This window comes from Cyprinodon tularosa, unplaced genomic scaffold (assembly GCF_016077235.1).
Source record: "Cyprinodon tularosa strain WSP-4 unplaced genomic scaffold, ASM1607723v1 ctg81, whole genome shotgun sequence".
Lineage (NCBI taxonomy): Eukaryota > Metazoa > Chordata > Actinopteri > Cyprinodontiformes > Cyprinodontidae > Cyprinodon > Cyprinodon tularosa.
The window spans coordinates 714202-740768 of record NW_024039574.1 but is presented as its reverse complement, the minus strand read 5'-3'; the positions used below and the strand labels follow the sequence as shown (position 1 = coordinate 740768).

Genomic DNA, 26567 nt, shown 5'->3' with positions numbered 1-26567 from the left:
CAAAGCTAACCGCCGCCGTGCTTCAATTGTGTCCCAGCTAAACGTTTTTCTGTATCGGTTCTGGTCTGTTTAAGCTCCGGTGTCGCTGTCTTCATGTTGGCTCCACGGAGGAAAGGTCCGTGGAGCTACTGGGAAATCGAAGCGTGAGTCTGAATCCTTTTCACTGCAGTAGTTTCAGACATGCTCTTTATTGCGTCAATTAAGTTAGCCTAACGGTGTGATATCAGGAAACAAAATGAAACAAATACGATGTGCTAGAAACAAGTCTGTCAACGCAAAACAATGCATCTTTCCCTGGTCCTCAGTAAATTGGTCATTTTCTGATAGAAAGCTAGCCTGCACAAGGTAAATGCAAAACATGCAGAACAGCTCTGGTAATAGTTCTGATTGCCGTTAAAACACTGATGCTTTGCAGTGAAAATGGTTACCTTGTAGACACTGCTCTTTATAAGCATTTATACCCCTTAAATTGTTTTCCTCAGTTCATCATGTTTAAACAAGGTTTTGATAAATAAATAACAAACTAGGACTGAAATGTGTATTTAAAAGCAGCAGAGATTAAATTGAGTTATCATATAATACAAATATAAGTGAAAAATGGTGATACCTCTGGCAACAACTAATGCTATGTTCACACCGCATGTGCTTTGAGTCGCAACAAAGCATCTGCTGCTTCATTCTTGATGCTTGTACACATAAAAGTCAGAGACGCCTCTAGAGTGTTTACAGATGCGTCCGATGTTTGCTATATTTGCTGTGATAAGCTGGAAAAAGTTGTTTTAATATATTGCACGAGAAAGTCCACCTCAAAACATTGTATGTGCCGTCAGCTCATCAAGATTATGATCCTGCCTTAAAATGTTATTTCGCTGTTGCAGCTGCACAGAACCCCACATACCGACAGTACACTGTCCCCAGCAACAGTTGCCTCAGAACCAGTCTCTATTCTCCATGGCGGCTGGAGGCACATGTTAGTGTTTTTTGGGCATATGGTACAAAGTTCAATAAAAACGAAGATATTTTGCAGGCAGGTTTGAGATTTTATGTTAATTTAGAGCTTAATAAACTGTTTCTGAGGAATGATCATATTTCTTCTCATCAGCAGTCCTGTGTCTTTCTTCCTGCCAGCTCCCAGATCAGTTTCTCCGTTTAGTTGATGTGGTGCTTCGAGCACCAAAAGTTCAACTTCTCCGACTCCAGCAGCTTCTGCTTGTGAAGCTCGTTACGCGCCTCAGATGCTCATAAGCCCATGAGGCGTTGCTACAGCTGCTCATATGCGTGAAGATGCACTGCTCCTGCTGCCCTGTAGGAGCTTTTGATGCACGTTAACGCACATCAACCATAGACTTTGCATGTGAACCAATTGCTTCTGCTGCTCAAAGCGGTGTGAACATATGCTTAATTCCTTAGTGCTCTCCTCTATCCTGTGCATAGTTCTACTCCCACAGCTTATATTGCTCATACTGCTTCCTCTTGCTTGACTTTTAGGCAAGTGGGCATATGTTGGTAGGTTTGCAGTTTCTCTTTCTATTTTTGGATATGAAAGCAAGCAATGAGGCGTGATCTTTGAGTATGGTTTTATAACAAATATACTTTTGATTCCCTAGGTAGAATAAAGCCATTATGGAACAGCTAGTCAGAGTAAACTAAGATACATTTCAACATAGCTACGCTTTATTGTCTACCACATAAAAAACCCATATTGCAGTTTTTAGTTAAAGTTTAGTTAAAGCTTTAAAAAAAATGTTCAAGGGGTATTGATATTTTTCAAGGTGCTGTATGAGAAATATATGAATAAGAATCCCAGGAAAGAAGCAGAAGATATTTTTATTTTGGAAGTCAATTTGTGCTTCATATTGATTTATTCTAGAACCGAGGACGACAAAAGTGCTGAAAGAAATGCCCAAATCTGAGCAAGAAACAGTGCATACACCTGGCGATGTCCAGGCTGCTGGCTCTCAATACAATGAAAAGGTGAATTTCAGCAGCATATTGGCATGCTATTAAACTGCTTTATATCTGCATGAACTAAATTGTTGTCTAATTGCAGAGAAACAAACCAAAGCCTCCTAAAGGTCTGCAAACCCTGGAGCTCAGAGCTAATCAAAACTCACGGATTTGTAGAAATGCAAATGATTCAGAAGTGGCTCCCCTGGTGAAAGACTCTAAGCAGACGGACTTTACAGGTTATTTTTACATGAATCCAGACAAGTGCCAGTGATGTTTAAATCCATCTGTAGGTAAAAAGTTTTCCTTTGTTCTCTGTCCCTGTTGCTCTGCAGCTTACCTGCGATTTGATGAGCATGGGATGATTCTTCCACACAGCATCCTTGGCAGCTTGGATGATTTTCGAAGTTATTTGGAAAGAAAAGGGGAGACAGATGTAATATATGATGCTGTAAAATGTGGCTGTTGTTGACCTGAAACACTTCAATGATTCACTATGTTTATTTCTTTCTTGCCTTCAAAACAAGTTGTTAAAGAAAATCCCAAAGACTTTGTGGGATCCTACATCTGAGGCACCGAGGCCTTCCAGAGACACAATAGGAAGAGGGAGGGTTTTAGACCAGAGAAGCACCCAGAGTAATGCCCTGCAGCGATGGGATGAACACATGACCTATACCAGACGGAAGCAGGAAGAGTTATCTCGTAAGCCTTGAGAATTTTTCATCACAATACTTCTACTTTTTAAGAGATTAACAAGATTCTTCACACAAAAGAAGAAGAGAATTAAATCTGTGTAATGTATTTGCTCCACATTAAGACTCCCTCAACAGGCCAGTGGAAACCCTGCTGATGAATCAAGCCAAACACTTCAGAGAAACTCAGGAGCAAAAGGAACATCTAAACCGAGTCATGCAATTCACCCACTCTGGATATGTATGACACATTTGTTTTTTTTTCTAGTCCCCTGGATTTTCCTTCCTCCAACCTCTTCTTTTGTTTTTCATCTCTTCTGTAGGGTTACCACCAGGGCAGTGAGTTTTGGAGTCTCCCACAGCATTACAGTGATGAACTGAGTGGTATTAGAGACACGCTGACTCAGACTGAAAGAGGCCAAAAGAAACCCATCACATATGTTGGACATCCAAATAGCATTCAAATGGAAATGGGTAAACATTATAACACCGCTTTTCCCTTGTTAAAGAAATGTTTAATGGTTAAATTGAGGTACATATAATACCTATGATGCTTCACATTAAACAAGTTATGATAGGTTTATCACAGGCCCTCTTCATAATCTTTATGGACAAGATTTCTTGACACAGCCCAGGCATGGAGGGGCTCTAGCTGTGGTTCCACCTGCTCCCTCCTGCCAACCACTACAGCATGCACTTTAAGATCTTTGGGTCCTGTTCATGAGTGAGGGGAGAATGGAGTGGGAGATAGATTGACAGATTGGTACAGCTATTGTAGAGCAGTAGAGCTTCCATCATCTGCAGATTTGTTATTACCGTAATACTGCGTGCTCACACCCAATGTGTTTTGAGCTTCAGGGACAGTCAGTTTAAATGCAAAGTCTACGGTGGGCACACATGAATAGGCATTAAGGGGTCCTGCTCAAGTTGGAAAATCTGAACTTTTCCTCGACTATTTCTAGAAGCAGTAGACTGAAATGAAAATGCAATAAGTGATTTCTCCATAGTAGGTCTACATTAACAATGTAAGCTCTTACACAAGCATCTCCATCTGTTGGACTTATGGTTTTCTTTTAGTGGGATTTTTAAGTTTTTTTGTTTATCTCATAGGAATCCTTTCTAGTGAGACTGAGCGCCCAGCTTCTCGATCTTGGGCTCAGAGTGCCTACTTGGAAGAAAAGTCCCATGAGCTTCGAGACATTCTGAAGGACATGGACATCAGGAAACCAGTAGGACTTTCTTTAATAATTTAATGTCAAAAATGTAACCAAAAACCACCCACAAATTTAAGCATTTTTTTATTCTTATAATATACAAATTCTTTAGACAATGTAAATCATGTTTTGATTTGTTTATGTTATAGGACAAAATGAAAATTAGCATTTTTTTAGCTGTTACTGAATTGATTGAAACCAAATTAAAAGTTGGGAAACTTTCCAGTTTAGAAACTTAGCAGTTTCCATACTATTATATATAATATATGGAAGAGAGCTGAAGCTGAAATCTGAACCTAAAAAGTAAAATATGCTAAACATCACTTTTAAAATCTATAATTTGACTAATATCTCCCCCTGGAGTGCTGTATTACTATTTCATATTGTTGTCTAGGAATTTTCAACTAGTTTTCTTTCCATTTTTTTTTCAGTTTATTGCATTGATTTCTCTTTCTGCTTATAAGTCTTCAAGGCAACGGCACAGCTCTTTAGGCACACTGAGGACTGGGCTTTGGCTGAACAACTGCCAAACATTTACATTCACCAAAATATTGTGTGAAACTTTTGGAAGGAAATGTTCAAATCTTTTACCCAGGTTACACACAGAGCAATTCAAACAAATGCGAAAAAAATATGTTTGTAGGTTTCTTATATTGACAGAAGTAAAAAAAAAAAAAAAATCCATTCTAGTATTTAGCAAGTAAAATTGTGTAATCAGCTGTTTATTGCAGTACTATAACTGACAAGCAACATGTTTTTTAGCATTAACTTGAGTGGATTTAAAAGGAAGGTGTTAATACCTACTGCTGGATTTAAAAAAGTAGTACGAGCTATTTTACATATTTTATTAACTTAAATAAAATATGATAATTCTAATTTATCAACATAGATATTGAGTATCTGTTTTATTATTACAGAAAGGCTGTAATGATGGATGATTTGGCTCTTTTAAGTGCTGACGCCCCCACAGCCTGCCATAAATCAATTTCCTCTCAAACAGGTTTTGATTATTCTGTGCAAACTTTGCCAGGTTTTCTGCAAAGAAAACAAGCTGCTAAACACGAACAAGGCAGATCGTCCTCGCACATCCACTTAAGTCCACATAACCTTGTAGGCTGATGGTGAATGAGCACACTCCCACTCCCCTGAATAAAAAAAAAAACTGTTAACAAATTCCTGCAATTACTGTTTGATGTTATGGAGTTATTGCACGTTCTTTTCTGTTAAAAGTACATTTAGTTCATTAGGCTTGATGAAATTAATAATGATGCATATAAACAGTTCTTAGGCTTCATACTCGAGCCATTTTAGAGCGAGTACAGTTATGAAATCTAGAGTGAGAACAAAGTCTGTGGGGCAGCTGAGCCCCGAAAAAAGGAACAGATTGGGACTCTATACTCTACTTGCATTACAATGACTCCATCAGTAGTGCCGTCCAGTTCTGGGGTAAATAGGTAATAACAAATTTTCTTCTTTGCACAAACAGTTCCCACTTAATCCTATTAACACCCTGGGTAGCACACGTTGATGATTGTGATGTTTATTCAAATTAACTTCATTTATTACAATCTCAGATGGCATCTCTTCTCCTTCTATTCTTGCTTTTCGTTCACACACTCGCACACACAGCTGCGCCAATCAAATGAGGCAAAAAGGGGGTGTGGTGTGTTCTGTTACACAGGAGGCTGATGTGATATTAAATATGTGGGAAGCTCAGTGCCTCCTGACACACAGAGACAGATTGTCCTGTCCATCGCTGCCTAGCTTTGTTACATACTTGGTTAGTCAGAAAGGGATGGTAGCGGCTGTTGTCAAAGGATACTTTCAAGTAGGAACAAAATAACTGAGATGTTGGGGCTAGTAAAGGAGGGAGTGAAGATTGGAATGAAATGTAAGCAAACTGGCCGAATTTACTATGTTCTAAGCAGTCCTACTAAAGGTGGGTTTAGGGATCTTTTATCTTTTTGGCTACCTAAACATTCATTGATTTTTTTTTTATGCATAATTAAATTGCCATCTAGGTTGGGATTTGATATTTTTTCAGCTCTACAGCATATGCTATTTACCTCTAAGGTAAAGTTCTGTATATTTTCAGTGATTATCTATTGAACAACAGCCATCCCCAGTCATGTGTGCTGAACACATTACAAAATTTGTAAATATTTTCCTTAGTTTTCTTTAATTTTCAAATGATCAAAGAAAACAAATTTGGGTTTTCCTCAACTATCGGCGATGACAACCAAAGTAGACAGAATTAAATCTAAATATAAATATGTTTATGTTTGTACTAGAAGAGTTTCACCCACTAAATTACTGAAGTAAATGGACTTTTCATAATATTGTAATTTATTGTTCCATACCTGTATACCCAGTACCCAGAGCCCTTAGATACAATTATATATTATATTTAAGGATACAAAGCCAACAGTGGAAGGTAGGCACAAATTATACCACATTGTACAGAACATAAAATGTATTAGTGATATTCTAATACGAGGCATTTCCCTGATTTTCTTTAGAAATGGTGCAACTTATCAGAGACACACATTTTTATATGAGTGCACATAATGCTATGGCTGAACATGATCCTTGTTAGTCTTTGATTCTGAACTTAAAATGGCAACTTTGTGTGATGATGTTGGCAGGATTTCAGCGAACTAGAGGTGATTGGTACCAGAATCCCTTTAAGCTCTTTGTCAGAGCCTCAAAGTCTACTACTGCAGAAGGAGGAAGAGAAGAAGAAAGAAAATGAGATGACTAAGGAACAATTGTAAGATTAAAAACTTCTCTGTTATTCTCATTTAAAATGCTGTTTTCTATGTCCTTTTTGCTGTTCCAATATCCAAGGATCTCTAAAGGAAGTCTTGCTCACTGACCTGGCAAAGTTTTATTGCCTTTTCTGATGCAAACGTGATTTGAACCCAGTTTAGGAAGGCAGAGCAAAGTTAACCTCTCACATGCAACCTCTTCTTTTATTGTTAAATTTGAACATGTATAGTATACAAATAGTATACAATTAAACTTATAAACTGTTATTTGTAACCTAAATGTTTTCAATTTGCTATCAGCTTCATGGCTTTGAGTCATATCTCATGATTAAGATAGAAATGATGAAGCTTCTAAGAAAAAGTCAGATTCACAGCTGCATAGTGTCTAAATCTCAGCATTGGTTGACTTGAATGGATAAACTATGATAATCTTTTCCTTTAACTGGTTAATCCAGTTTGCTCAATTTAATTATTTTTAACACATATAACCTAATTTACAGGGTGATCCAGGGAAATTGTTATAAGGAAAATATCAAGTCAGTGTACTCCACAAAATTTCAGTTACATGGATAGCATTCCCATTCTAGGTAAGGTTTCATGCAGTTAAATCCAGTGTATAATATGAGTTGGTAAAAAGGAAGCCATTTACGGAAAGCCAGCTCTGTGCTTTGCAGTAATAATTTCTCTGAATTAGAATGTGGCGACAGTAAAACTTTGCACCTCCTTTTTAGATGAACAAACCTCCAGCAGCCGCTGCAGCTGACTGAGCCTTGAGAAAAATATATGATTGTTTGTTTATATAAAAACAATTGAGGATTGTTTTTGTCAGTGGCACACTTTATATGGTATGCCCAAAACTGAAGCATCTCTGCTCAACTGATAAAAATGTCCAATGAAAAGGTGCTGATATGTTCTGATGTTGCTGCTCCATTGTTAACAGGGAAACACTAGCAGAAACAGATGATGTTCCCTTTAAGGCTTTGCCTGGTCCCGCCTTGAGGATTCGTGATCAGCTTGCAAGATGGACTGGAAATCAAACATTCCACGAGGTACTGAGAATTTTTATGAAAGTGAATTCTATCTTATTCTATTCTATTCGAGTTTGTGTTGCATCTCTACTGTCCCACAGTGGAAATTCTAGTGTGTCAGTTGCAAAGCATGTAGTAAGATGAAAGCATAAAGGTAAACACCATAATAAATAACAGAAAAAGAACCAAAATTAAAAAGGTAGAATAAACTCTACAGCAAAGGGAAAAACACTTTTAACTTGACTAATGGATATAATAATACATTCTAAAGTGCCTCACCAGCCACAGTATAAAAAAAAAAAAGACATCCACATGTAAGGCATGCTCTCCTAGGTCATGCTTGTTTAAACAACATGAAAGAAAACTTCGATAAGCAACCGTTCAGGTTAAGCGGAGCCTTCTCCTTGTACTTGTTCATAGTTGGTACGGCTTGATTAGGTTAAGGGGACATGGATGTTTCCTGTACCCTGCATCCGGCCATAATAAGGAACAAAACAGAAAATTGCACTTCACACTGTACCTATTATTATAATTGTGATGTTGCTATGTGAGTTGTTATTACTGTGTACTTGTTTGCAAAGTGTCCTGCAAAGCATTACAATAGAAACATAAAATAAGAGACAAAAATAAAATGAATCAAAACATGATCATCTGTCCTAATATCATGTGAGCCTCATCATTTTTTTATTTGGAAATGTTTTGGAGTTGAATTATTGTGTCAAATTCAACAAACACACACAGTTACATTCATTAAGTGCTTTATTGTGATGAACTACTTATGTCTTTGGTTTTCTTATACCTGATTGGTTAGGGAGAAGTCGGAATCAGCACCTGTGTGGTTTTTGAAAGCCAGACTGGACAAGTTGTCTCAACCAACCTGGAGCTGCAAAATGAAGGAAGTACAGTCATTTTTTACAGCTGGCAAAAGCTTCCAAAGCGTCCATCAAGCTTTTCTCACCTGCTTTCACAAAACAACAATGTCCCCTTTTACTTCAACCCCTCCTCTGGTACAGATTCCCAAACCTGATAAAACACACTCTTCTGCTGTTTATGCGTCACGTATTTGTCTATGTGTCAACCCTGCTTATCGCTCCCCCAGCATTCAGCCTTTTGCTTTTTTTCCCAATACAACTCAGGTGTGATCCTTCCCAGTGAAACCCAGAGGGTTGAGTTTATATTTAAGTCAGAGGAGCCAGGTTACTGGACTGAACTTTGGCAACTCAACACCCATCCGTTGTTGTTGCAAGGAGCCTCAATTCAGGTTCGGTTGAGTGGAACGGCCATCCACGTGGAAGAAACTGCAGATCTGAGATGCTTTATAGAGGTATACAGTGCTGGGATGCTTTATAGACTATAGCTTAACCAGCACACTGTCCAAAATGAAACAAAGCAAATTCCATTCATAGAAAAGCTTGCTTTGGTTGGTGTGATCATTTTTGTGTGTCTCTGTGTGTTAAACAGAAGAAGCTGGAAAATGCTGTTGTGGAAAAACAGCTCCGATCGATTGTACAAGATATAGTCGAGGGAGTCCAAACCCCTAAAAGGCCCAGCTCACCTGCAGAGCTTTACATCACTGAACAACAGCTGTTCAACAACAAAAACCCCAAGGTCATTTACCTAATTGTATACATCTGTATTATCATGTTTAATTTCTTATTACTAATCTAAAATGACAGTAACTTACAAATAACAACTTTGCAGTTTCAAAAAGATCTTTTACAAAATTCAGAACAACATTGTTTCATGACTAACTCTTATTTTGAATTGTATTATCTTCTAACATGTCCATGATTGATACAACTGATTAGTTACAAAAATGAAGAAAATATTACTGTATATAGCTATACTGTCTCAAATATGTGCCCAGGTTGTTGTTTCAGACTATTATTACATGTATTTTACTTCAACAAAAGTAGTTTTAAATTATCCATAAAGGGTGGAAAGTGTGAAAATGCCCCAGATCTCCTGCTATTAAAATAGGATAAATCTAATTTGTTTGTATCAAACAAAACGAAATATAAATATATAACAAATAATTTGTTTGTATCAAGCACATTTCAATACCCAGAAAGACTTAACATGCTGTGAGTCACACTTTGTGAAGTTTTAGACAGCTTACAGTCTCTATGATAAATCTACATTCACTCATCATGGGCATAAAGGTCAGACAAATTCAATGCTTTTAATGTTAAAAAAAAGTTAGTAAATTTGTAAAACATGGATTCGGTGGAAAAAATGTAATACATTGTAATATTTTTCCATTATTTGAAATGTTAAAGGCCTACAAACAACCTTACATCCTATTAGATGTCTGTTAAAAAGTTGCAGAAAAACACATTTAGTTGTCGTAAATAAGCTGCTGACCTCATATTGTTACAGTTGTGTTTTTTATTTGACTCAATTTTAAAGTGGCTATCTTGCTGATGCTGACTTTTCTTTTAAACTTACCATGTACATTTTCAGTAGTGTTGGTGGTCTAGATCTTCTCAGACAATGGATGTCAGTGTGCTTTACCTTTTCCAAAAACAGTTAGGATAGATTTGGCATCGTAGTGCCTCTAAGCCTGATCACTTTTACTGTTGATGTTATGTACAGTTAGAGAAAATGTATTTACTTCATACTCCTTTTGATCCACCCTACTGAATAAAAACAGTACTACCTCAGCATGATGTTTTCAACTCCATGCATGACAGATGGTACTGTGCTCTGAAATTTTTAAGACTCAGACCTCCTCAAACCTTACACGTAATACAGTCTTTTCTAATGATTGTTCCACCTGTGGCCTAAACCCAGAACTGTAGCTCTTTTCTGCTCGTTCTTGTAGCTTGCGCTCATATTTAACAAGGTTATTTATTAAACTTTTTTACCTGTACATGGAGTTTCTGGTGGTTTCTGAGTTGAACTGGATGTTGGTCGCTTTTGATTATCCACAAAATCACATTTAAATGCAATGCTTTTATTGTTCGCTAGGTCGGACACGTTTAACTTGTACACGCTTGACTTCACATCTGCCAAACAGTAAATTATGGAAAATAGACTACAAACTTATAGATGCATTGGCTCTGAACTACTGAGGTGTCAGTCTGCTCATTATACAATGTTTTTCAGCAAACAGTTACATTATGTCTTTTTAAGGTCAACAGTCTGGTCTTGTTGTCCTCTGTCTTTGTCATTTGGTTTGTTCATATGGGCAGTTGCCAGATTCAGTTAAACTTGAAGAAGTCGCTCTTTGTCTAAGCCAGAGTTAAACCAACTACACTGTGCACAGTGACTAAGCCTCCTGATCTTTGCAGGTTTACGCCTTGGTTGTTTCTGGGACATTTCTGAATGCCCCAATTAATTTCCTTCCTTAGTAGTTTCATAGTACTGGCCAGATGGTTAAAACACTGATTTTTGTTTTGTTTTGTTTTTTTAACCAGTTTTTCAAGATCCAATTACAGATCACAGCTGTTGTTAACAATAGACAACAAATTTGGTTTTGATTACTCTGAAGATTGACAGAATGAACTGAAAAGGGATAAAATATAGTCTTGTGGTTGAGCTTAAATACCACAGAATACATGTCACAGGTTATCATCACAACCTATGAATGCTGTATTATACCAAACCACAGGCATGATTAAAGGTTGCCAGTGTGTCTCCTTTTTTGTGGTAGTTTTAATGTTGTGATGACGGAGCTGCTTATTCTCTCTAATCCTGGTTATCATGTCACATGTTATTTGGAGCACATTGGTCATTTTCTAAACCATTTTAGTATAGCTTTTACGTGTCATATGTTTTTTCTTTGAGAGGATCGATTTTAGTCACAGCACGTGAGTCAGTGAGAGATGGCCAAGTAATGGATCCATTCATTGTGTGCTTCACTTGCTGTAGGCCTGTGAGTGGTTTGCCAATAACATCTGTTCTCCCCAAAGCAAGCCTTTGTTACAGCTCCTAGTCATTTTAGCACTTCATCATTCAACTTTGTTATAATTCTGGGGCAACTCATTATTTACCATTGATTAAGAGGGAAAATGGCCTTGAACTGAATTTTCTCCACGTGAGTAAAAACATCACATTCACCTTGAGGCTTTAAAAGCCCTATAAAATGCAACCAAACATTCAGCTCAATCAGTTACTTCTTTTCTGCTTTACCATATAATTAGGACATATCACACATTTCTCTGAAAGTTACTTTTTATAGATATTTGGAATGAAAGTGAATTGATTTAAAACATTTACCGTTAGGTTTATATCTTACATAATCTTTTTTTTTCATAATATTCTGGTTTATCCTTCTGTCTTGTTGCAATTTTCAAGGCTGTGTTGTCTCTGCCTGATGGAGAGCCTATCAAAGAAGACTCTTTGCATCCGCAACTTTCTGAACCACTTGATGTAAACCACCATCTTCTCACAACTGCCATTACAGTGTAAAGTATTTACTGTTTTGGAGTTTATAAACTTGCATTTTAAATCTTTCTATATTATTATCTCAGCCGTGTGTTTTACTCCTCATTGTGGTGGTGTTTGGTGCCCTCTGCAGGCGGCCACTGTGGACGAAACTTCTGGACTCAATGGCTGATGAAGCCATGAGGCTGAAAGATGGGATGGGCCTTCCAGAGAAAGAAACTTGGGATGGTAGGAAGCATGAAATCTTAATTTTAGAATATTTTGAGACTAAACTCTATGGAAAATACATTAAGTATTACAAAACAGTATTATTTGTTTTTGTTGTAATTACCCCATAGTCATGTAATAAGTGAAAACTGTAATCTGATATTGATGCAGGTGTTTCTTAAATGATGTAATTTACTTTAGATGTATAATGTACTATTGAAGATAAAAGTAGAAAACATAATATTTTTAGAAATATTGGTTGGAAAATAAAATAACTGAGGTCAAACAGAATGAACAGCTGAAACAGCTGAAAACCTATCAGAAAAACAAACTAAAACCTTCATCAACTCCATGAGTATAACAGGATGAGCAATGCCAAAAACACACCTTCAGAAATCAGCTTTGGTCCTTTGGATATAATCCATTCCTTTGTCTGTCTGGAGAGGTGTGAATGGTTATGGCAAATTAGCAGATGTTTCCAGCAGCCAAGCAGGATCGCATTTCTTATATTTCATACAATTAAAGCTGGATAGCTTTCAAATGTTTTTATGAATTTATGAATCCTTTATAGAGATTAGTCCTATGAGACTGTGTGTCATTTACAAATACTGTATGTGTTCAAACTCATAAAAAGCAAATTTAACAAAAGCAAGTACAAATTAATAGTTTAATAGCCACAGCTTTGAACATGTTCCAGTCACAGCATTCAAAACAGTCCTGGAGTTCTCCATGGCCCCCTCAGTCCACACTCTGACCTCCTTCACTGTTGGTTTTGCCCTGATTAGCTGGAACCTGTGTGCAGGAAGTAGCATGACAGATAGTTAAACTGATGACTCGAGGTAGGGATGGGGAGCAGCTCTGAATGCATCTTTAAAGTTAGAGTAGGCTAAATCCAGAGTTTTTCTGCCCCCAAAGTCAACATGTTGGTAAAATTGAGGAAGAACAGTCTTCAAGTTCACCTGGTTAAAAATCCCCAGCATTGATGAAAACGCTCTGTGTGTGCAGATTGAAACTCAGAGATCAGCTCAGAGCCTTGGATAGAATCTTCATGGCCTCTGTTGTATTAGTGCTTGGGGGGACATATACAGCAGTGATGCTAACCACAGTGAACTCTCTGGGCAGATAGAACAGTCTGCAGTTAACAGTCAGAAACTCTATGTCTGGAGAGCAGAAGCTGACCCCTTCCTCTAGTCTTACTGCTGAATTTGCTGTTTTTATCAGTGCGGTATAATGTGAGCCCCTTAAAGGGGAACACCGGTTTATTTACATTTGGCCCTTGATTTTACGCTATTACATTATGTTCTACTCACACATATTAGTTTTGTGTCATTTGGAGCTGTTATTGTTATATCCAAGTAACGTCTTCCTTTGGGCAACGAGTTGAAGGCACAAACTAAACTGTTCATAATTTATTCTTTATGGTACGCCAGCATTCATAACATGTAGGCAAATTATTGTCCCCCAAACATCTGTGGTTATATTTTTTATATTTATATTTTTTAAAAACAAAGCAGAGTGTATATGACGTATTTTAACTGCAGCTTGGAGATGGATGCTCAAAAGCTCCAGCTGAAGCGGACAATAAACAATCTTAGACGTGGCTTCGGTGCTGTCTAATAGAGCAGTAGCATATTTTAAAATATAACAGCTTTTCCAATTTCAGGGTCTTCAATATCACAATAGTAATGGACTGCTTGGATGCTATATAGTACATCATAGGATATTACTGTAGTTAATGTATGTTTTAACAACCTAGAAGTAAGTAAAGATATTGATATCTGTCTTCACTGTACTCAACAGGAATCATGAACATATGGTTTGCTGTTATGGAGCAGCCCTATTAGACTTAGACAGATTTATTTCGTCCTTTTGTATACACGAGTGTATACAAAAAGAAATTTTGTTTAAAACAGCTTTAGACAATTTCATTTTTTTCATTGCAGCCTTGAAAACAGTAATAAATACACAAAAAAGTAATATAACCATATGACTGTATATTTATAGTTCTGACATAAATTTTCTTTATATATATATATATATATATATATATATATATATATATATATATATATATATATATATATATATATATATATATATATATATATATATATATATATATATATATATATAATAACCAATTTTACACAACATTTAGCACTTTTGCCTGTTTGCCTATGATACCTTACTAGAATGGAGAAAAACATCTGGGGAAATTGGTTATAATTATATTCCTAATTGTACATGGAGAAGTTTTAATCTAATCTTATTTGTGTGAATTTTTACACATTGTATTTAATATCTATCTGAAGACATATAAAGTAGAATCAAATCATTAGCCTTGAAAAATACAGACAGGGCTCCATTGTGCCAGATTTTAGTAAATCTCATTCCTTCTGTATGTGGTCAGTGGATGATGGTATTAAAAGTGGACAAAGATATCAATAAAGAAAACTATCCTTTTTCAAATGTCCTATTTAATTCATGATTTTCTCTGTACCTTTTGTTTTGAATTCTACATAAAAGGAAATATTTCACTGTTTAGATCTCTTGTTTTCTATATTACTTCTTAGACATGGCTACTCAGTCACCCACAGACGACAAGATTCACGACAAGCTGGAACCCACTGCCAAAGAGGACAAGAGTGGCTCAAAGTCCAAAGACACCCGCAAATCAAAGGGCTGGTCACCAACAGCTGGCAGGTTATTGGAGGTAGGTGTGCTTGATGTTAGTAGGGCACCGAAAATAGGGCAATCTTTGTGTGTCTGTAAAAGCTCACCACCTGCCATAAACTGAGAAATTAATAATTTGAAGTTGTTTAGCTGCAGAGTCAGAAGCACTTTGGTTTCAAAGCATGAATAAAACATTATGAAGGACAAAAAACACTAAAAAGAATTGTCACTATCCAACTGGTCCAAAAATGATTTAATCTCCTCACAATAAGCAGGCTGTCAAGTTATCAACTTTTGTTACTACTGTCTGCTGCCCCCACATAATTATGCACTCATTCTCAGAAATTCACTCATCTGCCATATTAATCTCCTTTGAACAGTTTTTCTGTGTTAGAATGTACAGAATGCATGAAGCGATGCTCATTATCTACTTTACTAGTCTGTATATTTTTGTCTTATGTACCTTTTGTTAAGTTTAGTTCTTTTCCAAGCTTATAGCAGTAGCTTAGCAACACCATGGCTGTTCGGTCTTTCATAGAAAAACTTAAGCAGCATAAGAAGTGATTACTTAGAACCATTTTCCAAATTACTGTACAGCCATGAACTTTGATATATTCTATTTAGATTGTATGTGTTGTTTCAGTACCATGTAGAGTATATTTCTGAACCGAAGGACAAGATGCTCAGTTTTTAACTGTTATTTTCCAATTAAAATTCAGAAAACTGCCATATACAGATGCAGATTTATCCCCCTTAGTCAATACTTTGTAGACCATATTTTATACTAGCTCCGACTGATAGTCTTTTTAGGGGAGGTCTCTGCATGCTTTGCACATTAAAGGAATATTAACCCTTATGTTAATACCGTACCTCAGTATCAGTCCCCTGCGGTTGTTTTTATGTTTTTGTTCTTGTTTTCATGTACATCACTTTGATTACCCCCTTCGGTTTTTAAATGCGCTATAGAAATATTGTTGAGTGACTGATTTAAATGTCTGTTTAAAAAATTTTATTAAATTAAGGTCTCGATTTTGGCCAGGCTACTTTTACATGCAAGTCTGCAATTCAGCACATTCCCACTCCCAACTCATAAAATATTGATGCTTGGTCAAGCCCATGTGGCGTCAGCATTTGAAGCGACAAGGTTACCCATCTTGTCATTTCATGGCAGGCTGTGGCAGGAACTTGCCAAAGTTTCTTTAAATTGCAAAATATAATGCTAAAACTAACCCATCCCTACTCTAACCCCATCCCCTAAACCTAAAGAAACTTTGGTATACATGTTACCATGCACTCATAAAGCTACCAACACAACTTTGTAGGCTGAAATCTGAAAAACAATATTGTTTCAGTTCATGTAGGTGTCAATGTCCCAAGCTGTCATTTACCCTGTGCGTCGATATATGGCAAGAGGGTTACCCTCATCCCGTCAGTATCACATGCAGAGAGCTTTGATTGAAAGCATCAATATATTGCTGCTTGTCTTCAGCAGCCAATAATAGTGTTTCTTTTAAAACAGCCCTTTATTTGCAGCACCACCCATCTTCTAATAGGACAATATCTTATTTCCCTGGTGAAGAAAAACATCTACACAATTTTGAGAGAATTTCAAAGATTTCTATTTTGGTTACATCTGACCTGGGCACCTTTTTGCACACATTAGGTAATCCATTCAATGAGTGCTTCATTTTAAAATCGGTGTGTCTGTGCGGTTTTCTTCTTACCACTCTTCCTCAAAGGCCATATGAGTGTATTAGAAAACTCATAGTTACCCCTTTTCATACCTGAGATCTGGCTCTCTGCACCTCATCCACAGTTACTGTAGACCTCTTGGTTATTCTGTGATTAAATATCACTTATCTTGGTTCATTTGCAGCAGTACAACACTAATACCGCTTTCACAGGATGGACTGAACAGTTACCTATACATTTTTTTTAATTGTGGGTATTTTTTATAACCTAAGCCTGGTTTAAACATCACAATGTCTTGTTCATTTGTTCATTGATCTCCATGATGATCTGTGTTCACATCCTCTAATAAACTTCTGAGATCTGCTTGTTTGATTTAAGTACTCGTCAACTAATTTAGTAATCGATTAATCGTTAACTGGTATATAGAGACTATAAAACATGCATTTAGCTTACAGAGCAACCCACTTAGAGCAGTAACTATTTAAAAATTGTCATAAAAAATATATAAACATTTGGCATTTAAGATAAAAAAAGATTTTGTCTGTCAATACGCTCTATTCAGAACTCCTCAAGTTGAAAAGTTATATTTTTACCTGGTTTCATTTTGTTCAACTTCACATGTATCACCTATTTCACAATGTATCAAATACAAGAACACACATATTCTTGTCTTGCTATATGTAGTGAGGACCATGTATTAATTCCCAGTGATCATTTTCAGCCCTTTCTATGCCCTCACCCTGACAATAACCAGTGCATACTTCACCCTACCCCAATTCAACCTTAGTCCTAAACTACATTGTTAGCAAACTAGCTAATGAACCTACATTTGTGAAATAATTAAGTCCTACAGCAAGTCTTAGGTAGTCCGACAAAAGCTTTTATGCTTAAATAGACCTGCTTTAAAAGTGGGTGTGGGCATTCTTTAAAGCTACTGCTCATTGACTTTGACATGAACTTTCTCTTAAGCTGTGCTGTTTACACTTAATACATAGATGTGCTCAAATAGATCATTAAAACCTTTTGGTTTAGACAAGAAGTCCCATCCTATGACCCAATGTTGCCCATTTCTATTTTAGCATTTTATATTGCATTTTTTGATTGCAGTAAAAAAACTTTGTGACTGAGTGTCTGTTAAAAGTCCTATAGAAATAGAACTTATAAACTTTATAATTTCTCCTCTAATGGGTCTCTACTTATTGTCCACCATCGTTGACATTTACAAGAACTGCAACACAACTTTATCTCTTAATACTCTGCTGACTAATTTTCTTTCCCTCTTTATGTGAAGGTTGAGTCATTAGGTAAGGTAGGTTGCCATGGAAACAGAACATTGTGTGAAAAAGATGCACCTGTTTTCAGACAATATGTCAAAGTGTGAAATATTTGCACCTGTACCATTCCAAGCCATCTTTGACAGATGCTCGCACAGCTAGGCACTGTTTACTTAGTAAACTGAGACTGTTTAACTACAACTGCATAATTTTCCACAGGAGGAGAGAAAAGAGCAAGGAAAGCACCCAGATTCTGTGGCTGATATCAGTTCAAAGAGAACCATGCAAATCCAGAGTGTTGATTCAGAGACAATCCTTACCTACAAAACAATCCTGCATAAGAAGGCAAGTTATTTACATTTTTCAAGAATTGTTTTGCCGCTTGTTTTACAAATTGTTCTACTCAAGCTTAGAACCATCTTTTTCATAGTATTATATTTGAGAAATTTAGAAATAAAAAAAGATTTCTAGGTTCTTGTTGAGCTTATAAGGTAATCAGTCAGTCAGAGTGCTGGCGCACCAAACACATGCACCTCGCACTGTGAGTAGGGCACCAAAAAATCATGCTGGTGAATTTTTTTTAGAATTATAGTTATCATGGTAGGAACATATGTGAAATAAAAATGTGGAAGACTCGTTATTACACATAAGCGATACAAAAATGAAATAATGTTCTGAAAAAGGTGGACCTTCCTCCGGTAGCTCCCATGGTGCCGCCCTCCCTCACCTGTTGAGGTTCTCAGTTATACCTCACACATGTTTAGCAATGACACCAGGGGTTGGATGTAAGAGAAAGAAGAGATATATGGATAAGCTGATGAATGGAAAACAGTTTGTTTACCTGATTATTGAAAAAAAAAACCTTGCAACAAGTGCTGTCAAAGTTAATATGTACTGTAAATGCACATACAGAATTTGCTCTTATTTCTGTGATTTTTAAACCATTTGTCTCAGTACTTTTTGGAGTTGATCTGCACTTCAGGTTTCTTCAAAAGTTGAGAAGAATCCTTCACTGTCTCACTCCCCTCCATCTCTCTCTCTCTGCATCCTCAAACTAGCTGTGCGCACTGCAAGGGCACTGTAATGAGAGAGACAGGACAAACCTTTGGAGTTTGTGGCAGACTAAAAAATAAGTAGCGGAGCATTATTTTACATGCCTCATCACTGCTGTAACACTAAGCCTCTTAAAAGAAATAACAAAATTAAATGTCGAAGCAATGACGACATGAGAAATGATCCCATGTTCAGTCTGTTACGTCTGTCCTTATTAGAAATGATCGACCCTAAACAGCAGTGTTGTCGTGTATTTGGTAGAAATTCTACAGACTTTGATTATTGTTTGTTTTGATATGGTCCTCCTAATTAATCTTAGAAAACTTGCCATTATTATATGGATCAACTGTAAATTCAGACCTGTTTGATGTTTTAAGGGGTTTATATGACACAAAGGAAACACTTGAAAACAGTAGAATAATCAGTCTTGTTCTAACAGCATTTTAAGGATACGTGCTAGTTTTTCATTAAATTCCTCATTGTTGCATTGCTTTTGTAGAAATCTATATGATTAGTCCTGATTAAATATTATTATCTTAGAGGTATAGTGGAGGATAGGGATGCATGATATTGGGATTTTGGCCGACATCCGATATGCCGATATTTTAAAACTCATGTAGCCGATAACCGATATCGATACCAATGTTAAAGCTGGACAAAAATAAGTAGTCATTGAAAATAGCAGTTTTGTTATCCATTTCTGACACTTTGAAAAATAATATACTCAAATATATTTTCAATAGATTTTTAAAAACGCAGTATCGATCTATTTTACTTTCAAAATCCCGTGAAATTTCATCGTTCTGTTACAAACTCTTGTGATATTTTGCAAATTCTTGTGAGATTTTGTTAGTAAAATAGATCGATATCGCGTCAATATATCAAAATATAAAAAATATGGCACAATTTCGTGACTTTTCGGGGAATTTCGTAGCATAACGATGACATATAGCAATATTTCATTAGTAAAAGAGATTGATATGGTGTTTTTAAATGGCAATATATCAGCATATGAAGATATTGTGATATTTTAATGTATCAATATTTTTTCCTTCGTCTTTAGAAGTTTTTATGTCTGTAAAAAAGAAGTTTTTGAGGAAGAAGAGGTAGTATTTTTTATTTATTTTTTTTTTTTAGACTTCAAATATCGGGTTAAATATCGGTGGGGTGGCCGATGTCCGATATTCAGTTTTAAGGCCGATACAGGCCGATACCGATAGGGGGCCGATTATATCGTGCATCCCTAGTGGAGGATTTTAAAAAAATTTAGAAAAGACCTTTTCACTTTAAAAAAATATGCACACGCACAACCCTGTACCTGCTCTCAAGAGGGAACGCCCATTAAAAGCGTGCATGATTATGTAAGACCCCATTTCTCCTTGAGTAGGTGGCGGGGACGCAATGATAAGATGGTTGCACGTAGGGATCTCATCTCACCTATATTTATATATAGAAAGTTTCCCCGCAAATAAGAATTTAAAAAATCATGACCTGCTTGTAGGTGTGTGTCCTGCAGTGGAAATTTGGACATGTTTGTAAGTTATAATGATCATTGGCCACCGTATAACTACTAATGATGCAAATTACAAAATAAATAAACTTATCTTTCCCAGAAAGTTACAATATAAAGGTAGTTAATCTTTTACTAGCAGTCATGTGAAATTAATTTCTCCAAAAAGCATGCCAAACTTTACCTGTCAAGTAGAAATTTTGCAACCGAGGCATCAGTGGGAAGCCTGACCTGGGCTTTCAGTGTACGCCATCGTGTGAAAGAATCTGCCAAAAACACTCCGGTATTGTTTCTCTCTTCTGAGGCCTTTTTCTTCTTCTCATACCCTTCATAGACACTTTTTCTCTTAAGACCCTTGGCCATTTTCAAAGAACCGTAGTTAGAAAGGTGAGCTTCAATGACTTCAATACCTTTAACTTCAACATATCAAAGTGCCCTAGGCATAAAACCAACGTTTGTCTTCTAGTATTTGTACAGTATTTAGTTATTTTTTCTAAATTACCCACTTTCACATAAAAGCTATTGATCACCCAAAATATGCAAGTCTGAGAGGAGCTGGCATTCACCTACAAAACCAGTGGCTCCATAATGAGCCAACAGCTTCCTGTCTTTTAGTTAAACATCGTCTACCAATTTCAGGTGTGGCTACTTTAAGTTTTTTAAAAGGTTCAGGCTTCAAAGTTATTTGATAAAGTGAAGGTGGCTTTTTCCACAATAATCAGACTGGCACACCACTGTTGGCAAGACTGAATTGTGGAGCGTCAGAAAGTAGTGCAGGAGATGTGAGGTTTGAGGAATGCTTTGTGCTCTGAGCGTTGAATGGAAAGCTACAATATGTTCAGAGGACAAGTAGAACACTTAGTTGCATGATCATAGAACAACCATTTTATCATGAGTGTTAACAGGAACAAGGAGAAAACTGTGAAAAAAAAATAGTACATCAAAGACTTCATTCCTGTAGGAGAAAATAAAGAAGCAAGGGGTATCATATATCTGGATGTAGGTATGGTCTAAATGTAAGATTGCAATAAATAACATTAGAGTCTCTTATTTTTGGATGAATATTCTGGAATCCATCCAGAAGAATTTTGCACAGATTTGAGAATCCAGTGGGGAAAAGTGTATTTTTCTTCATTGCCATCTGTTGGCTATTTACGTCAGAGCAAGTTATTCCAAGAAAAAAAACAATAGAACACATTCTGTCGCAAAGATAACCTTATGCTAGGAAGTGATCCAGTGTGGATCTTAGAAACGCTGTTGAACAAGCTTGTCAGAATAAACAAGACTGTGAGCCACATCCAACTGAGATGCTCTTAGCTCCACAGCAAAAATGTGAGGATTGAGTCAAATTAAATGTCATGTATATATTTTTCAGGTATTTTTGATTATTTTCAATAGTACTCTGTAAATTCGTGTTGATAAATCTGTCACTGAATGCCCACTCAGTGAGCCTGTTTTAACCATAAATAACCTAAATAACAGATTGAGAATCGTCTAAGAAAATTTATAGATGGATGGAGTTGGACTTTGTTATAAACAAGCGTTAAAGGAAAAGGCCGATCAGCAATAAATGATCAATGGATCATTATCTATAGAGGTAAACAGTAAAAAAAAAATAATAATAATAATTTCCGTCGCAATCATCCGGGACCGGCCATTTATGCCTCAATATAGTAACACCTCACTGCTGACATCTTCCAGCAGTGACGTCACGGTGCAGTAAGCCTAGCGCCATTCTCCCCGCTTTACAAGCAAAATCTATGGGATTTTCTAGACACATCTGCAATAAATAACAATTATTTAAGATTTCCAGAGGACTTCACCATTGAAATTCACCACAGCTATAGTTAAACTGACAATGTCCACGTGCATGGCAGTTGGATGTTGTATTACATTGGGTAAAAGTGGAAAAAAATTAGTTATTTCACCTTTCCGACTCATGATCCTTCACGGACTGATTCGTCATTGGATTGCCAACTTGAAGAGGGAGGATTTACCATCGAACCTTGGCTAGAGAAAAAAACATGTAACAAGTACCAAACATTTCGAAGAAGAATGTTTTCAAGATGACTTGGATTTTAGCGCGTTGTGACAAACATCAGATACAGCACTGGGACTTGCTCAACAGCCGATCCTGCACCGTGACGTCACAAACCAGTAGGTGGCAGTAGTGATCTTTTACAAACAAGGATGTCCCCGGTAAAACACATTCAAATGAAATTTCTCTTAATGAAAAACACCTATCATTTATTGAACATTATGTAATAATTTCATATTTCAAGTACTTTCAGAAGTTTGAATTCTGAATATGACCGGACTTTTCCTTTAAGTCAGAAGTCTCACTATTGTGCAAGCCACAACCGGGCCTTAACACGTCCTTTTATTATGAACCTTATTTAATATTTACATTTTAGGGGAAATACTGCAATAATACTATCAACAATACTATCTGCAATTTCAAATTATCAAAACAGCTGAAAATAAATTCTCAAAATTTACAATTTCTATTTATCTGTTTTAGAATTTGAATAAAAATCCTGAAATAAATGGCATTTTTTCAAGAATCCTTTCTATTTTGTCTTTTTGCTTTTTGATCTCTTTCTTAACTTACTCCTCTACAGTAACACAGATAGTAGATTTGAAAGATGATTTTTAATCTTGTGGAATGTTTCAATTTTTCAATGTTTCTAAAGTGTCCCCCATTTCTACAGCCAGGTTAAAGAAAAATGAATATGTTTTGTATGAATTGATATTATATTTCCATGTTGGTTTATCTGGCAGGTTTATGCCTTGGTGGAAGACTTTCTGGATAATCTGTGTGACCTAATGGACGACCGTGATCTACAGAGTGAAAACTGTTGCGCCTAAAATGGTGGCAAAAAAATCCGTGTATCATTCGTTCTTTCTATTTTCAATTGCCAATCAAAAAAAAAAAAAAAAAAAATTGACTGGTTATTTTGTTATTTGTTTTTTATGGTTAAACCAAAAACGAAAAAAGGATTTGTTTTTCATATATCAATTCTAAGCTCAGATCAAGAATACGAAATGGAAAAACGGACAGCAACGCAGAATTTGATTTTAATATTTAATCGGTACAGTTTACGTGACCCGGAAATAGCTCTTTGCGCAGCAGTTGGGGTAATGAAGTGGCTACCATGGCGACGCTAGAACCACACACTATGTTGATCGAGAAGCTGTTTGTTGTTGCTAGTTAAAAGTACAGTGCACAGAAAAGTTTCAAGAAAAAAGTTATACCTGGTAAATCCTGCAAATTTTCTCCGTTGTCATGTCCTCCTCCTTAAGAGTCACACGCTTGGATCCTCGAAATAAAACGTAACTGTCCATGGCTGATAGGTCCGACTGCCTTATCTGGTGCAGTTTGATCGAACGTGGTGGGGGTAAGCCAATTGTTTTTTTAGCTAACGCTCCACCAAACTTCGGGGTCACATAAACTGTACCGATTAAATATTAAAATCATATTCTGCGTTGCTGTCCGTTTTTCCATTTCGTATTCTTGATCTGAGCTTAGAATTGAAATATGAAAAACCAATCCTTTTTTCGTTTTTGGTTTAACCTTAAAAAACAAAAAACAAAATAACCAGTCAATTTTTTATTTTTTGATTGGCAATTGAAAATAGAAAGAACGAATGATACACGGATTCAAAATCCGTGTATCATTCGTTCTTTCTATTTTCAATTGCCAATCAAAAAACAAAAAATAAAAAATTGACTGAATCCGTGTATCATTCGTTCTTTCTATTTTCAATTGCCAATCAAAAAACAAAAAATAAAAAATTGACTGGTTATTTTGTTATTTGTTTTTTATGGTTAAACCAAAAACGAAAAAAGGATTTGTTTTTCATATATCAATTCTAAGCTCAGATCAAGAATACGAAATGGAAAAACGGACAGCAACGCAGAATTTGTTTTTAATATTTAATCAGTACAGTTTACGTGACCCGGAAATAGCTCTTTGCGCAGCAGTTGGGGTAATGAAGTAGCTACCATGGCGACGCTAGAACCACACACTATGTTGATCGAGAAGCTGTTTGTTGTTGCTAGTTAAAAGTACAGTGCACAGAAAAGTTTCAAGAAAAAAGTTATACCTGGAAAATCCTGCAAATTTTCTCCGTTGTCATGTCCTCCTCAAGAGTCACACGCTTGGATCCTCGAAATAAAACGTAACTGTCCATGGCTGATAGGTCCGACTGCCTTATCTGGTGCAGTTTGATCGAACGTGGTGGGAGTAAGCCAATTGTTTTTTTAGCTAACGCTCCACCAAACTTCCGGGTCATGTAAACTGTACCGATTAAATATTAAAATCAAATTCTGCGTTGCTGTCCGTTTTTCCATTTCGTATTCTTGATCTGAGCTTAGAATTGAAATATGAAAAACCAATCCTTTTTTCGTTTTTGGTTTAACGATAAAAAACAAAAAACAAAATAACCAGTCAATTTTTTATTTTTTGATTGGCAATTGAAAATAGAAAGAACGAATGATACACGGATTTGACTGGTTATTTTGTTATTTGTTTTTTATGGTTAAACCAAAAACGAAAAAAGGATTTGTTTTTAATCCGTGTATCATTCGTTCTTTCTATTTTCAATTGTCAATCAAAAAACAAAAAATAAAAAATTGACTGGTTATTTTGTTTTTTGTTTTTTATGGTTAAACCAAAAACGAAAAAAGGATTTGTTTTTCATATATCAATTCTAAGCTCAGATCTAGAATACGAAATGGAAAAACGGACAGCAACGCAGAGTTTGATTTTAATATTTAATCGGTACAGTTTACGTGACCCGGAAGTTTGGTGGAGCTTTAGCTAAAAAAAACAATTGGCTTACCCCCATAGATATCCATAATAAAGGCTTTATTATGGATATCTATGCTTACCCCCACCACGTTCGATCAAGCTGCACCAGATAAGGCAGTCGGACCTATCAGCCATGGACAGTTACGGTCGAGGATCCAAGCGTGTGACTCTTAAGGAGGAGGACATGACAACGGAGAAAATCAGCAGGATTTTCCAGGTATAACTTTTTTCTTAAAACTTTTCTGTGCACTGTACTTTTAACTAGCAACAACAAACAGCGTTCTAGCGTCGCCATGGTAGCCACTTCATCACCCCACTGCCTCGCAAAGAGCTATTTCCGGGTCACGTAAACTGTACCGATTAAATATTAAAATCAAATTCTGCGTTTTTCCATTTCGTATTCTTGATCTGAGCTTAGAATTGATATATGAAAAACAAATCCTTTTTTCGTTTTTGGTTTAACCATAAAAAACAAAATAACCAGTCAATTTTTTGTTTTTTGATTGACAATTGAAAATAGAAAGAACGAATGATACACGGATTGTTTTTCATATATCAATTCTAAGCTCAGATCAAGAATACGAAATGGAAAAACGGACAGCAACGCAGAATTTGATTTTAATATTTAATCGGTACAGTTTACATGACCCGGAAGTTTGGTGGAGCGTTAGCTAAAAAAACTATTGGCTTACTCCCACCACGTTCGATCAAACTGCACCAGATAAGGCAGTCGGACCTATCAGCCATGGACAGTTACGTTTTATTTCGAGGATCCACGCGTGTGACTCTTGAGGAGGACATGACAACGGAGAAAATTTGCAGGATTTTCCAGGTATAACTTTTTTCTTGAAACTTTTCTGTGCACTGTACTTTTAACTAGCAACAACAAACAGCTTCTCGATCAACATAGTGTGTGGTTCTAGCGTCGCCATGGTAGCCACTTCATTACCCCAACTGCTGCGCAAAGAGCTATTTCCGGGTCACGTAAACTGTACCGATTAAATATTAAAAACAAATTCTGCGTTGCTGTCCGTTTTTCCATTTCGTATTCTTGATCTGAGCTTAGAATTGATATATGAAAAACAAATCCTTTTTTCGTTTTTGGTTTAACCATAAAAAACAAATAACAAAATAACCAGTCAATTTTTTATTTTTTGTTTTTTGATTGGCAATTGAAAATAGAAAGAACGAATGATACACGGATTATTCAAAAAATGTTTTATGTTTGTTTTTGTTAAGTGAATAAAGTGTGTTTACTCAAAACGACTCTATGGATGTTTATTCACATCTCCAGCCTCCCTTCCCGT

General features: G+C 36.3%; 1 protein-coding gene across 1 annotated transcript; it reads left to right on the top strand.

Annotated features, from left to right (window-relative positions):
* Nucleotides 1–26533, top strand: LOC119774348 (mycbp associated protein). Its single transcript, XM_038271809.1, has 19 exons — nucleotides 1–143; nucleotides 1871–1974; nucleotides 2051–2186; nucleotides 2283–2383; nucleotides 2475–2649; nucleotides 2765–2880; nucleotides 2963–3113; nucleotides 3750–3868; nucleotides 6499–6623; nucleotides 7562–7670; nucleotides 8461–8548; nucleotides 8786–8973; nucleotides 9111–9257; nucleotides 11949–12058; nucleotides 12172–12266; nucleotides 14819–14958; nucleotides 18104–18229; nucleotides 23229–23330; nucleotides 26476–26533. The coding sequence occupies exons 2-18, from the start codon at nucleotides 1900–1902 to the stop codon at nucleotides 23313–23315; spliced, it is 2088 nt and encodes a 695-aa protein (XP_038127737.1). The 5' UTR covers nucleotides 1–143; nucleotides 1871–1899; the 3' UTR covers nucleotides 23316–23330; nucleotides 26476–26533.
* The last annotated feature ends 34 nt before the right edge of the window (nucleotides 26534–26567 follow it).